The 15,256-nt window shown below is 43.8% G+C and overlaps 1 protein-coding gene across 1 annotated transcript; it reads right to left on the bottom strand.

Moving 5' to 3' along the window:
- Window positions 1–2,960: 2,960 nt before the first annotated feature.
- Window positions 2,961–7,366, bottom strand: LOC116972805 (nuclear receptor subfamily 0 group B member 2-like). The gene is made up of 2 exons (XM_033020450.1): window positions 6,779–7,366; window positions 2,961–3,287 (listed from the first exon to the last, which is right to left on the bottom strand). Exons 1-2 carry the CDS (start codon window positions 7,344–7,346, stop codon window positions 3,040–3,042), a joined length of 816 nt encoding a protein of 271 aa, XP_032876341.1. The 5' UTR covers window positions 7,347–7,366; the 3' UTR covers window positions 2,961–3,039.
- Window positions 7,367–15,256: the final 7,890 nt, after the last annotated feature.

Below are 15,256 nucleotides of genomic sequence, written 5' to 3'. Positions count from 1 at the left end.
AGATGTTGGTTTAAATCGATGGCAGACACTAAATGCTGGAGTAACTCAGTGGGACAGGCAGCATCTCTGGAGAGAAGGAATGGGTGACGTTTCGGGTTGAGACCCTTCTTCAGACTGGTGGTCAGGTACGTCTATAGACACAAAAGATTGCAGATGATGTAATCTGGAGTGTTTGACCCACTGAGTTAAGTGATCTTTGGGTGTCAGTGGGTGTCAGTGGGTGAGAGGTGATTGGTCATCAGCAAGCTAGCTGAGCGACACGGTGATGCATGGGGCCTGGTGGCGCAGCGGTAGAGTTGCAGCCTTATAGCGCCAGTGACCGGGGTTCAATCCTGACTACGGGTGCTGTCAGTATGGAGTTTGTACATTCTTCCCTAGTGTGTAGGATGGTGCTAGCATACGGGGATCGCTGGTCGGTGCAGACTTGGTGGGCCGAAGGGCCTGTTTCCGCACTGCATATCTAAACTAAAGTAAACAATCAGATGATCGGAAGGTGTTGGCGGGATGGTTGATAATAGCATGCGAGGATCATGAATTTCGGGGTCTGGCTGGTACCTTTATTGGGAGTGGAGGTTGTAGGAACCCAAACAAGAGCTGCAAAGAATTTAAGGTGGGAATTGTACCCATGTTAGATTCCTGTCACTGGTTATTAGTCTGATAAATCACTTTAACGCACAGAAGCATGCCTCAGGAGCTGTGAAGACCCACTTCATGTGGGCACTCCACTTGATCATGGGGGCCAGTCTAATCGATGGGAAAATGCTGAAAGTTCTGATGTGAGTTGCACGTTGGTGGACAGCACTGTCCTTCGACTTTCTGATCCATACTTGAAGTCTCCAACCTGCAATTACAATTTATCTATAAGAATTGGATCATATAGTGCACAAAAAAGTAGTAGTCATAGAACCTAGTGTGGACACAGGCCCTTCAGCCCAACTACCCCACGCTAACCAACATGTCCCAGCTACACTAGTCCCACCTGCTTATATATGGCCCCTATCCCTCTAAACCTGTCCTATCCATGTATCTGTCTTAATGTTTCATAAAATTGCAACAGTAGTTGCCTCAACTATCTCCACTGGCAACTCATTTCACACACCCACCGTCCTTTGTGTGGAAAAAGGTACCCCTCAGTAGGGTTACCAACTTTCTCACTCCCAAATAAGGGGCAAAAGGTCAAAATAAGGGACAAATTCCCGATGGCAATTCATTGACCAACTCGGCCGTGGCTGGGTGAATGATGAGGTGGCCCGGGTGCGGGACTGCACACAAATCCCAGCCGGCGGGCCAGCTGAGGAGTTTTGGCCCGGGCGCCGGACTTTGCACGCGACATCTCACGGCCTGGGCCAAAACACCTCAGCTGGCCAGCCGGCTGGGATTTGTGTTCTGCTGCACGCAAAGTCCAGCACCCTATCCAATGATCGGCCATGAGAAGGAGGGGTGGTGGAGTCAGCGGTAAGCGAAGGTCCGAAGGTTGGACAGCTGGCCGGGCTGCCGACTGACGAGGCCATGGGCGAGGCGCTGCTGCTGCTGCACTCCATGGGCTGCACTACATCGGGATGGGTGAGGCAGGGCCGGAAGCGGAGCTCCGACCCAACAGTCCCTTCGACCTGAGTAGTAGCAGTCAAATACGAGACAAGGGCAGTCCCGTATGGGACAAGCCAATTTAGCCCAATATACGGCATGTCCCAGCTAATACGGGACGGTTGGCAACCCTACTCCTCAGGTTTCTATTAAATCTTTCCCCCCCCCCCCCCCCCCCTCACCCCCTCACCTTAAACATGTGTACTCTGGCTCTGGAAAGGTTGCAGTCTAATTTGCAGGCATCTATCTTTTACTTTGGATAATGTGGAATTCCTACTGCATTTTCAGCATTGATACATGAGAGAGATAAATGCTGAGGTAAGCTTTTGTGAATTTATTAATTCAGATGAGTTTTGAAGCAGAGCCCTATAAAAGAACACAAAGTGCTGGAGTAACTCAGCAGGTCCGGCAGCATCTCTGAAGAGCATGGATAGGTGACGTTTCGGGTCTAGATCCTACTTCAGACACAATGAGGTCTTAAGAAGGGTCTCAACCCAAAACTTCTCTTATCCCTGCTTGCCCGAGATGATGTCTGACTTGCTGAGTTAATCCAGCACTTTGTGTTCTTTTGTGTATTAATAAGCATCTGTTCCTTGGTTCTACATACCCCACAAAAGCATTATGAGTGTGGGTCAAGAAGTCAGAAATAATAGAAGAAGAATATTTGGAAGACAAATTGTTTAAATCAGATAAGGTACTCCTTGCAGTAAGAAGAAATGGCTTCTTATCTGAAGAAGGGTCTCGACCCTAAATGTCACCCATTCCTTCTCTCCAGAGATGCTGCCTGTCCCGTTGAGTTACTCCAGCTTTTTGTGTCTATCTTCAGTTTAAACCAGGGTCTGCATTTCCTTCCTACACATAGCTTCTTGTTTACATTAGTTTGTAAGTTGCATTGATTGAAAAAAATGAATCTGGTCAATCGTTGTTCTGTTTGTTCATAAACTGAAGGAGAACTTTAATGAGAGCTGCAGTGTTTTTTTTAAATAATTTCTGACTATGTCTGTAGTTCCTTTACCACATTTATTTCTTGATATGTTTTTACATTAAAGGCACTCAAAAAGAAAGGTAACATGAAGAAATAAATTCTATGGAATGAAAACTAATCCAAAGCTTTATTGTAATAAACCAAACAAAAGTATAAATAAGCAGTGTTTAAGAAGGAACTGCAGATGCTGGAAAATCGAAGGTAGACAGAAATGCTGGAGAATCTCAGCGGGTGAAGCAGCATCTATGGACCGAGGTCTTCCTTCGCTCCATAGATGCTGCCTCACCCGCTGAGTTTCTCCAGCATTTTTGTCTACCTATAAATAAGCATTTGCCATAAACATACCTTTATGTACACACAACAATGGTAGTTACTATACATATTGCACAACTGGTCACCACGCACACAACTATAACATGTTACAAAAAGTATCAGGAAAGTTCAAGTGTAGTGAATTGCATTTTTGCAGCTTAATTCAGCTTTGCACAGAGCATCTCCAGAAGCAACTCATTCATGTTCACTTTGCCCAGGACCGGTCTGAAAAATAGTTCAGTGATAGAAGTCGTGCTGACTGTCCGGAGAGCGGAGAGGGTCAATAGAATTTGAGCGAACCTCATCTGATCTCCATTGTACATCATGCCGATGAATTCGTTCAGTGTTTGCTGGGCTTCTTGTTGCAAGGCGAGTATGTAATGAGGTATTCTTAAACTAGAGACGTCTGTAATACAGGAGAGAGAGAGAGAGATTGTGCTCATGTTAATAAGATGATTTGACACACACTCACTGATACTCAGCTTTATGTGCTAAAGAATGTATGTGCTACAAAATTAACCACCTTTTGGTGGATAATCAGACAAGAGTTTGGAAATTCATCATACGAGTAGTCGCGGACACAAATCTGCAGGTTTTATTTAGTGATTCATGTTTATTTGAAGTGAGTTATATGGGATGAAAATTGTCTTTTAAATGCTGTTATTGTATCTGCCTCAATGCCCTCTTCTGGCCATTCATTCCTGACCACCCTCTGAGTGATAAACTTCCCCCCCAGGATTCTGGTATATCTTTCCCCTCTCATCTTAAACCTATGTCCTCACGTTCTTTATTCCACTACCCCAAGTAAAAGACTCTGTGCATTAGTGATTCATATGTATTTGAAGTGGGTTATATTGGATTAAAATTCAATAAATATTTTGACCAGAAATATCAAATTATTGGGTCATGGTCACTGTGACTGAAAATGTGGCCAAAAAAAATTAACAACTTATTCTCAGAATTTTCCAACACAGCAAACACCCAGTCTCAGCTGAGCCACTAACCTCAGGCAAAAGGTGAAAAAATAACATTTAAACATCTCTTACATTACCTCATTATTATAGCCTAGCGTTGAATTAATTGATGAATTAGTTGAATTATATGAGGAAGGAAATTATGTTATAATAGCTTCTTTTAAACTGTTAGTTCTAAAACGAGGTAATGATTCTTGGACTAAAGAAAGATGTATTTTGGAAGAATAGTAGCATAAAAGATAATCCTAACTACATCTTTCTTTAGTCCAAGAATCATTCTATATACCCTTACCTTGTTTTAGAACTAACAGTTTAAAATAAGCTATTTTAACATAATTTCCTTCCTCTTATAGTCCTCCAGGAACATGGGTTTGATTGCAACATTGGAGACTGTTTGTAGGGAGTTCGCACGTGTTCCTTGTGGCACGGTGGCGCAGCGGTAGAGTTGCTGCCTTACAGTGCCAGAGTCCCGGGTTTGATCCTGACTACAAGTGCTGTATGTACGGAGTTTGTACGTTCTCCGTATGACTGCGTGGGTTTTCTCCAGGTGCTCCGATTTCCTCCCACATTCCAAATATGTACAGGTTTGTAGGTCAATTGGCTTCCATAAAATTGTAAATTGTCCCTAGTATGTAGGATAGTGTTAGTGTATGGGGATCGCTGGTCGGCGCGGACTTGGTGAGCCAAAGGCCCTGTTTCTGCACTGTATCTCTAAACTAAACTAAACTGTGATTGTTTCTGCTGTGGCCGTTTTATTCCCCATATTGCAAAGATGGCGCTTAATAAACAAAAGGGGTGCTGATGGACACGAGAGAAGGAATAACGTATCAGAGGTACACAGAAATAAGGAGAGTGGGAATGGACCATGAGATTGTTCTGCTGGAAAAGAACATAAACCCAAAGATCTCCTTCTGTGTTGCAGAAAGTAAATAATTCAGAAAAACTTATTTGGAAGGCAGAGAAAAACTGTGTTTCTTCATATTTTTTGCAAGTCTATTCTCTAATGTTCTTTACAATTCAGTTTTCTATTATGAAACTTTATTGTAAGAGGTTTTTTTTCCTAGGGTGGAACTGTCAAAGACTAGAGAACATAGCTTTAAGGTGAGGGAGGCAAGTTTAGACCAAATATGCGGGTGAAGTTGTTTTGTATGAGAGTGGTGGGTGCTGCCAGGGGTGGTAGTGGAACCAGTTACGATAGTTGGTTTAAGAGGCTTTTAGTTGCACAAATGGATGTGCAGGGAATGGAGGGATGTGGATCACGTGCAGGCAGAGGAGATTAGTTTAACTTGGCCTCCTGTTCGGCACAGGCATTGTGTACCGAAGGGCCTGTTTCTTTGCTGTACAGTTTTATGTTCTATACAAGTAGACTTATACTACTTTTTCTGTATCACTTCCAAGGGTTCAGTAGTTTGCCCGAGTCTTGCTGGCAAAATTGATCCTGGAAGTCAATGTGTCATCTGGTGACAGCTTCAGAACAACTTCCTCTAGCTTTGGCTGGTTTGGCTATGTGTCAAAAGTTTATTTGCTGCCTTGATTCATAGAATCATTAAACTTACAGCACAGGAGAGAGGTCGTTCAGTCCACTGTGCTAATGCAGATGCCAATTTGTCATCTGAAGCCATCTACGATATGTCGGTTTCCTGCTCTGTTGCTGTTCCCTTATATAAATTCTTCTCAATAGTTTGCCCGAGTTTGAATCCCAGGTTCAGCTACAAAGACGTTAAGCTCTTTTCTTCTTCCCCCAATGTCACACAGAAAGATGGGCATTTGCAGCCCGATATATTTGTTACTCATTTTGCCCACCTGCAGTTCCATACACAGTATGTTCTGACTGAAAAATACACGAGGCTCGTCACTGTGTGGAAAGCAGCTATGGACAGACAAATCTTACATACCAAAGGATACTGGGAATATTATAATTTCATAAATAATAGGTGCAGAATTAGGCCATTCGGCCCATCAAGTCTACTTAAATCATGGCTGATCTATTTCTCCCTTCTAACCCCATTGTCCTGCTTTCTCCTGCAAAAGCACTGACACTCGTACTAATTAAGAATCTATCACCCTCTGCCTTAAAAATATCCATTGACGTGGCCTCCACAACCTTCTGTTAAAAACAGGTCAGCCAAAGATTATCAAACCTGATTTTAAAAAAATGATTCAGAGCATAGAGTTTAACTAATAAAGATCAACATGATGATGGGGTCAAGGGAAGAGCGTTCACATCGCGGCCCTGTTTCCACCAACCTTTCCACCACCACGTACAAGAAGTACAAGAAGCACAAGACAGACACCATTGTATGCAGATGCCGAGTAGTGTGTTCAGCTCCGACTGAACAACTTCTAATCTTGTGCGTGGGCTCGATAAGACGAAGAACATGATGATTGCATGTATTTACAGAAACAAGCAGATCAAGCACATAAAAGTAACAAAAGGAATATTACTGGGTCAGATTAAGGCTATTAAACAGTACAATTCTGCTCAAAGGGTGGCAATTTTCTGAGAGTATTGGTTTTCACAGAAAATCATCATGAGGAAGAATTGATATTTATCTATTTAGTTTAGTTGATAGATACAGCATTGAAACAGGTACTTTGGCCCACTGAGTCCACGCTGACCATCGATCACCCAGTTGCTCTAGTTTTATGTTATCCCACACTCTCATTGTCTTCCTACACCATAGGGGCAATTTACAGACGGCCAATTAAGCTACAAACCTTCATGTCTTTGAGACGTGGGAGGAAACCCATACAGTCCCAGGGACAACGTGCACACTCCACAGAAACAGCACCCGAGATGAGGATTGAACCCAGGACTCTGGTGCTGTGAGGCAGCAGCTCCACCAGTTGTGCACTGCGCAAGTTGTAATAAGTGCTTTAAAAAAATCCAGATTTTGACATTTATTGAATTATATTTTCTCACCTGGGTTGAACAGAGTGATGCCTTTGAGATATGCGTACTCTTTGGTGCTGATGTCCATGCTCCAGAACTTCAGAAGAAATAACTTAACTCTTTGAACTTCTGCTAGAGTTGGGCTGTTCAGGTCCGTCTCCTGATTCTGGCCGTCCATTGCCTTCTGGTTTAAGAGAATCCTTCTCAGCAGGCTGGGTGTCACGGCTTCAACCACCTCAAAGTCCACCCTTTCCTGAGCTAAGCCCAAGACAAAGAGTGGAGCCCAGCAATTCTGCACCAGCAGGACCTGATCTTCCTCAGGCAGCTGACAAAAGGAGGGCAAGTTCTTAATAAAATTCAGTGTCTTCAGCAGCACTTCCGAGGCCACTCTACAAGTGAGCTCTGGTGTTTTGAGAACCACTTTTCTTCTGAATTCACAGGAGCAGCCGAAAGCTGAAAGCCGATGGTGATGTCGATAATGCCAGCAACTCGTTTCCTTGGGATAATCTTTGTTGAGAATACTGTAGAGTATACTGCTGTGCGATCCCTGTCCGCAAAAACATCTATCAAAACTTACTGATTGGGATACACAAGCCATTTTTTAATTTGTTTTTAACTGCCTGCAATCCCTCTGTGCCTTATCTGGTTTCAAAGTGACTGAACCCAGCTTTTATAGGCTTAACATAACCCCTGCTGTAAAAGCACCTTGAACTTCAGCTGCACTCGACTACCATTTAAAGGCAAGCCAGGTGTGGCTGATTCATTCAAATGGCTTTTTTATGCTGGAAGGTTACCTGATTTCTCTGAATGGCAGGAATGGTGAGAGCTTTATCTCGACGTGATTAATAGCGGATATAATGTTGTTCACCACATGTAGTGCAATGAAGGAGACATTCGTACCTTGGTACCGGTGACCTGCTCCAGCTGCCACCTAAAGTGATGTAATTTGTTTTACAATCGGGAGTTGCATCAATTTCAAGCTGTCCTTGAAAACAGCCAAACTGGAAAACAAACGTTACCACAATCTCATTTCCTTTGGAAATATCTCAGTTATTTTGATGCCAATGTCTGAAAGTTAAGATTTAAACTTCATTGTGTGGGTAAAATCATAGCAGGCACCAGTAGAAGTTGTGTTCTGTTGCTTTGGAATTACTTGAGGGATTAAATTCTCAAAGGTTTAAGGGGAAAGTATCTCATGTTTAACCCCGAAGATAGACACAAAAAGCTGGAGTAACTCAGCGGGTCAGGCAGCATCTCTAGAGACAAGGAATAGGTGATGTTTCTGGTTGAGCCCCTTCTTCAGACCACACTGATTGGGGCTCAAAGATATCCTTCACACACCTTGTGAAATTGTTTGTCAAGTGGAAATGGCGGTGGGCCATCTGCCTGTAGGGACAAACTTTTCAGGATTTAAAACAGGAATGCATAGTCCTAGTGGCTCAGAACCTCCACACAGTTTGGTCGTTATTATATTCAATCCATGGATAAACAATCTCAAGAGTCAAGAGTGTTTTCTTGTCATATGCCCCGGAACAGAAGAATGAAATTCTTACTTGCCAACGTCCCAATAGTTATAGTTTTTTTAGTTTTCGAGAATCAGCGCGGAAACAGGCTCTTCAGTCCACAGAGTCGGAGCCCGACCAGCGAAGCCCGCACACTAACACTATCCTACACACACACACGGGACAATTTACAATTTTACGGAAGCCACTTAATCTACAAACCTGCACGCCTTTGGAGTTCATATTAAGAAGATAAAAATTGAAGTCAGAGTGTCATACAACATGGAAACAGCCCTTCAGTCCAACCCCACATTTGGCCCATTTCCCTCTAATACTTTTCTATCCATGTGTTTATAGACAATAGATGCAGGGGTAGGCCATTTGGCCCTCCGAGCCAGCACTGCCATTCAATGTAATCATGGCTGATCATCCCCAATCAGTACCCCGTTCCTGCCTTCTCCCCATACCCTTTGACTGCGCTATCTTTAAGAGCTCTATCTAACTCTCTCTTGAAAGCATTCAGTGAATCGACCTCCACTGCCTTCTGTGGCAGAGAATTACACAGTTTAACAATCCTCTGGGTGAAAAAGTTTTTCCTCATCTCCGTTCTAAATGGCCAACCCTTTTTTTCTTAAACAGTGGCCCCTGGTTCTGGACACCCCCAACAACAGGAACATGATTCCTGCCTCCAGCGTGGCCAATCCCTTAATAATCTTATATGTTTCAATAAGATATCCTCTCATCCTTCTACATTCCAGTGTATACAAGCCCAGTCGCTTCATTCTTTCAACATATGACAGTTCCGCCATCCCGAGAATTAACCTCGTGAACGCAGCACTCCCTCAATAGCAAGAATGTCCTTCCTCAAATTTGGAGACCAAAACTGCACACAATACTCCAGGTTGTAAATGTTGCAGTTGTACCTGCCTCAGCTACTTCATCTGACAGCTCATTCCATATGCCCACCTGAGTGACACCATTCCATATGCCCACCTGAATGACACCATTCCATATGCCCAACTGAGTGATAAAGTTGCCCCTCAGGGTCCTATTAAATCTTTCCCCTCATAAAATATACCTGTGTCCACGGGTTCTTTATTAACCTACCCTGGGTAAATTACTCTGTGTATTCACCCTATCAATTCCCCTCATGATTATGTGCACCTCATTGTGGTCACCGTTTAGCTTCCTGCATTCCAAAGGAATAAAGTCCTAACTTACCCAATGTCCCCTTATAGCAAAGGCCTTCGAGTCCTGGCAACAACCTCATAAATCTTCTCTACACTCTTTCCAGCTCAATGACATCAACCAGGGTGACCAAAACTGAATAGAATACTTCAAATGTGGCCCCTCTGTCTTGTACAACTGTAATATAACTTCCAGCTTCTACAGTATACTCAATATGACACTGACCGATGAAAGCCAATGTACCAAAGGACTTCTTGACCACCCTATCTAATTGTGACACCACTTTTAGGGAACTGGGTACCTGTACTCTTAGATTCAACACTCCCCATGGCCTATCATTCACTAGTTTGACTTTGCAAAATGCAACAACTTCATTAAACTACATTCTCCATTCTTCAACCTACTTGCCCAACTGATCAAGAGCCTGCTGTAATTTTTGATGATCATCTTCACTGTCAAGGATATCAACTACATTAGTGTAATCTGCAAATTTACTAATCATGCCGTGTACATTCACACCTAAATTGTTGATACAAACCACAAACAGCAATGGGCCTAGTACTGATCCCTGAGGCACACTACTAGACACAGGCCTCCAGTCCAAAAAACAACCAACCACCATCACCCTCTCTTTCCTTCCATGAAGCCCATTCTGTATCCAGACAAGGAAGATCCACACAAAAAGCTGGAGTAGCTCAGTGGGTCAGGCAGCATCTCTGGAGAAAAGGAATAGGTGATGTTTCAGGTCGAGACCTTTCTTCAGTCTGAAGAAAGGTCTTGACCCGAAATGTCACCTATTCCTTTTCTCCAGAGATACTGCCTGACCTGATGAGTTACTCCAGCTTTTTGTGCCTATCTTTGGTGTAAACCAGGTTCTGCAGTTCTTTCCTACATACTCTATCCAGACAGCTAGCTCTCCCAGGATGCCATGCCAGGTCCATGCCTGACCCTCTACACAGTGAACCCTGCAGGACTAACACATGGTTCATAGTGGGTGAAGTAGATCTGACTCACAATGCCTTCTGCAACACACTTTTAGATCCCCATCTGTATGATTTCGCCGTTACTCATTTTGTAATTAATTTATTAGCCAAGTACGTGCCAACAGTCATACAAGATACATAACCACATAAAACTTAAACAGCCACCACAATGGCTTGTGAGAAGCCCCAGGACACACAGCGGAGACCCACAGCCCTCAGCTCACTGTCCGGGCCACACACATGCTCCTTCACCGTGATGTGACCAGAGTTGTACCGGCCGCTGACACTCTCTCTGCAGTCCCTGTTTGCCCGAACAGTCAGAACACTAACACATGAGGGATGTCACAGAGTCATAGAGTGATACAGTGTGTGAAAAAGGCCCTTCGGTCCAACTCGCCCACACCGGCCAACAATGTCCCAGCTACCCTAGTCCCACTTGCCTGCTTCTTGGTCCATATCCCTCCAAACCTGTCCTATCCATGTACCTGTCCAACTGTTTCTTAAACGATGGGATAGTCCCTGCCTCAACTACCTCCTCTGGCAGCTTGTTCCATGCACCCACCACCCTCTGTGTGCAAAAGTTACCCCTCGGATCCTATTAAATCTTTTCCCCTCATGGAGCCATGTTCCCGCAAAACACCGAGTTCACTGCACTCATGGCACTCCCTCTGAGTCCTCACCAGTGCAGGCAGCACGTCCATTTTGTTTGTTTGGTGAGCTCACGTTCCCCACTGTGATGAAAGGGAAATAACTTATACCTTCTTTCCTCCTTTACTCCCGCAGTCGGGGCAATCAATACTTCTGCAGTCGGGGCGATCGAAACTTCTGCAGTCGGGGCGATCGAAACTTCCGCAGTCGGGGCGATCGAAACTTCCGCGGTCGGGGCGATCGAAACTTCTGCAGTCGGGGCGATCGAAACTTCCGCAGTCGGGACAATCGAAGCGCCCGCATCGGGCGATCGAATCACCCGCGATCGGGGCGGGCGAAGCTCCTGCAGTTGGAGCTCCCGCAGTCGATCCCTAACAAAGGGACCACTAGCTCCACGATGTTAAAGCCGCAGTGCAGACGGAGATACCTTGAAAAAGTCGCATCTCCGTCGAGGAAAGAAATAAAAAATGTTTCCCCCAACCTCCGCTCCCACATAATACAAAAAGTATAGGTGCACTAAAATCATACAAGTAAACACAGACCAAAACAGCAAAAGAAGAAAAAGATGAGACAGGCTGTTGGTGCGGCTGCCAAATACGGGGCAGGGCTGGGCCAAGCCCACCATGGATGTAGGCCTGGATTATCTTTAGGGGTCTAGGCACCTACTAGAGGAGGGGCAATGCTGGACCTCCTGTTAGGAAATGAGACGGGACAGGTGGCGGAGGTATGCGTTGGGGAGCACTTCGGGTCCAGTGATCACAATACCATTAGTTTCAATATAATTATGGAGAAGGTCAGAACTGGACCTAGGGTTGAGATTTTTGATTGGAGAAAGGCTAACTTTGATGAGATGCGAGATGATTTAAAAGGAGTGAACTGGGACATTTTGTTTTATGGGAAAGATGTAGAAGAGAAATGGAGGACATTTAAAGGGGAAATTTTAAGAGTACAGAATCTTTATGTTCCTGTTCGGTTGAAAGGAAGTAAATATTGGAAAGAGCCCTGGTTTTCAAGGGAAATTGGACATCTTGTTCGGAAAAAGAGGGAGATCTACAATAATTATAGGCAGCATGAAGTAAATGAGGTGCTTGAGGAGTATAAGGAATGTAAAAAGAATCTTAAGAAAGAAATTAGAAAAGCTAAAAGAAGATATGAGGTTGCTTTGGCAAGTAAGGTGAAAGTAAATCCAAAGGGTTTCTACAGCTATATTAATAGCAAAAGGATAACGAGGGATAAAATTGGTCCATTGGAGAGACAGAGTGGACAGCTATCTGCAGAGCCAAAAGAGATGGGGATGATATTGAACAATTTCTTTTCTTCGGTATTCACCAAGGAGAAGGATATTGAATTATGTGAGGTAAGGGAAACTAGTAGAGTAGCTATGGATACAATGAGTTTCAAAGTAAAAGAAGTACTGACACTTTTGAAAAATATAAAAGTGGATAAGTCTCCAGGTCCTGACAGGATATTCCCTAGGACATTGAGGGAAGTTAGTGTATAAATAGCAGGGGCTATGACAGAAATATTTCAAATGTCATTGGAAACGGGAATAGTGCCCGAGGATTGCGTACTGCGCATGTTGTTCCATTGTTTAAAAAGGGTTCTAAGAGTAAACCTAGCAATTATAGACCTGTTAGTTTGACTTCAGTGGTGGGCAAATTAATGGAAAAGATACTTAGATAATATATATAAGCATCTGGATAAACAGGGTCTGATTAGGAACAGTCAACATGGATTTGTGCCTGGAAGGTCATGTTTGACTAATCTTCTTGAATTTTTTGAAGAGGTTACTAGGGAAATTGACGAGGGTAAAGCAGTGGATGTTGCCTATATGGACTTTAGTAAGGCCTTTGACAAGGTTCCTCATGGAAGGTTGGTTAAGAAGGTTCAACTGTTGGGTATAAATGCAGGAATAGCAAGATGGATTCAACAGTGGCTGAATGGGAGAAGCCAGAGGGTAATGGTGGATGGCTGTTTGTCGGGTTGGAGGCAGGTGACTAGTGGGGTGCCTCAGGGATCTGTGTTGGGTCCTTTGTTGTTTGTCATGTACATCAATGATCTGGATGAAGGTGTGGTAAATTGGATTAGTAAGTATGCAGATGATACCAAGATAGGGGGTGTTGTGGATAATGAAGAGGATTTCCAAAGTCTACAGAGTGATTTAGGCCATTTGGAAAAATGGGCTGAAAGATGGCAGATGGAGTTTAATGCTGATAAATGTGAGGTGCTACACCTTGGCAGGACAAATCAAAATAGGACGTACATGGTAAATGGTAGGGAATTGAAGAATACAGTTGAACAGAGGGATCTGGGAATAACCGTGCATAGTTCCTTGAAGGTGGAATCTCATATAGATAGGGTGGTAAAGAAAGCTTTTGGTATGCTAGCCTTTATAAATCAGAGCATTGAGTATAGAAGCTGGGATGTAATGTTAAAATTGTACAAGGCATTGGTGAGACCAAATCTGGAGTATGGTGTACAATTTTGGTCGCCCAATTATAGGAAGGATGTCAACAAAATAGAGAGAGTACAGAGGAGATTTACTAGAATGTTGCCTGGGTTTCAACAACTAAGTTACAGAGATAGGTTGAATAAGTTAGGTCTTTATTCTCTGGAGCGCAGAAGGTTAAGGGGGGACTTGATAGAGGTCTTTAAAATGATGAGAGGGATAGACAGAGTTGATGTGGACAAGCTTTTCCCTTTGAGAATAGGGAAGATTCAAACAAGAGGACATGACTTCAGAATTAAGGGACAGAAGTTTAGGGGTAACATGAGGGGGAACTTCTTTACTCAGAGAGTGGTAGCGGTGTGGAATGAGCTTCCAGTGGAAGTGGTGGAGGCAGGTTCGTTGGTATCATTTAAAAATAAATTGGATAGGCATATGGATGAGAAGGGAATGGAGGGTTATGGTATGAGTGCAGGCAGGTGGGACTAAGGGAAAAAAGTTGTTCGGCACGGACTTGTAGGGCCGACATGGCCTGTTTCTGTGCTGTAATTGTAATTGTTATATATGGTTATTCCTTCCAAAATAAAAGATAGGGAGGAAGAATATGATTTTATAAAGAAGGAAAGAGAATACTACAAATGGTAACAGAGGGCAAATTAAAATTAGTTGCTCTCCATGATATGTACCCTAGGTTTTTAAGATGGGAAATTTGAGGCTTCGGCAGAAAGAACATAGAACAGTACAGCACAAGAACAGGCCCTTTGGCCCCAATGACCGTGATAAACTTGATGCTAAGTTAAACTAACGTCCAAGTTAAACTGAAGAGAATACATTTTTTCTCAACTTCTTACCATTGCTGAAGATTTAGACTGTAGACTTTGGAGATACAGTGCCAAAGCAGGCCCTTCAGCCCACCAAGTCTGCACCAACCAGCAATCACCCTGTACACTAACACTATCCTACACACTGGGACGGTCTACAATTTTATCATAGCCAATTAACCTACAAACCCGTACATCTTTGGAATTTGGGAAGAAACCGGAGCTCCCAAAGAAAACCCACGTGGTCATGGGGGAAAATGTGCAAACTCCGTAAAGACAACACCTGTAGTCAGGATCGAACCTGGGGTCTCTGGCGCTGTAAGGCTGCAACTCTACTGTTGCATCACTGTGCCGCCCTATAGTTAGTACAGACATCTACAATTTGAAACTTGTCAGAAACAAAGCAGTGGGTGCTCTAGGTAAGACTAAGTGTTGTTTTACCCATTCCTGCAGACGCCGTAGAAACTATTTTGGTTCCTGTCACCTGGCCATCTCCCCCCCCCCCCAAGCTCCTGTCATCTGGACATCTCCTCCCCGAGCTACGAGAATAACAATCCCAACATTCACTTTACCCCAAGGCTCACTGTGCCCCAGCCTTTAACATGGACCAGGTTTTAAGCAACACCTCCATCATGGCTCAGAACAGATGCATTTCAAAAATTAATTGTGTTATATACTGCCTCAAATCACTCCATCCAATGACCCATTGTCCAAGCACACAGCTGTACCATATCAACCATAAAGAAAAACAGGTGCTTGTGCCTGACATTTATTGGGTTGATAAAGGGATGGCCATAATCCCCCAATAGTAACGGCATGGTGGCGCAGTGGTAGAGTTGCTGCCTTAGAGCGTCAGAGACCCAGGTTCAATCCTGACTACAGGTGCTGTCTGTACGGAGTTTATACGTTCTCCCTGTGAC

This window comes from Amblyraja radiata, chromosome 5 (genome assembly GCF_010909765.2).
Source record: "Amblyraja radiata isolate CabotCenter1 chromosome 5, sAmbRad1.1.pri, whole genome shotgun sequence".
NCBI classification, from domain to species: Eukaryota; Metazoa; Chordata; class Chondrichthyes; order Rajiformes; family Rajidae; genus Amblyraja; species Amblyraja radiata.
The sequence above is the reverse complement of the archived record's forward strand: the minus strand, read 5'-3'. Positions and strand labels throughout refer to the sequence as shown.

Bases quoted from the DNA above. Each gene is read 5' to 3' on its own strand.
- LOC116972805 (XM_033020450.1), bottom strand. From the start codon at position 7,346: ATGGCTTGTGTATCCCAATCAGTAAGTTTTGATAGATGTTTTTGCGGA. The intron at 3,288-6,778 runs GTGAGAAAATAT...CCTGTATTACAG, and splicing joins CATCACTCTGTTCAACCCAG to ACGTCTCTAGTTTAAGAATA.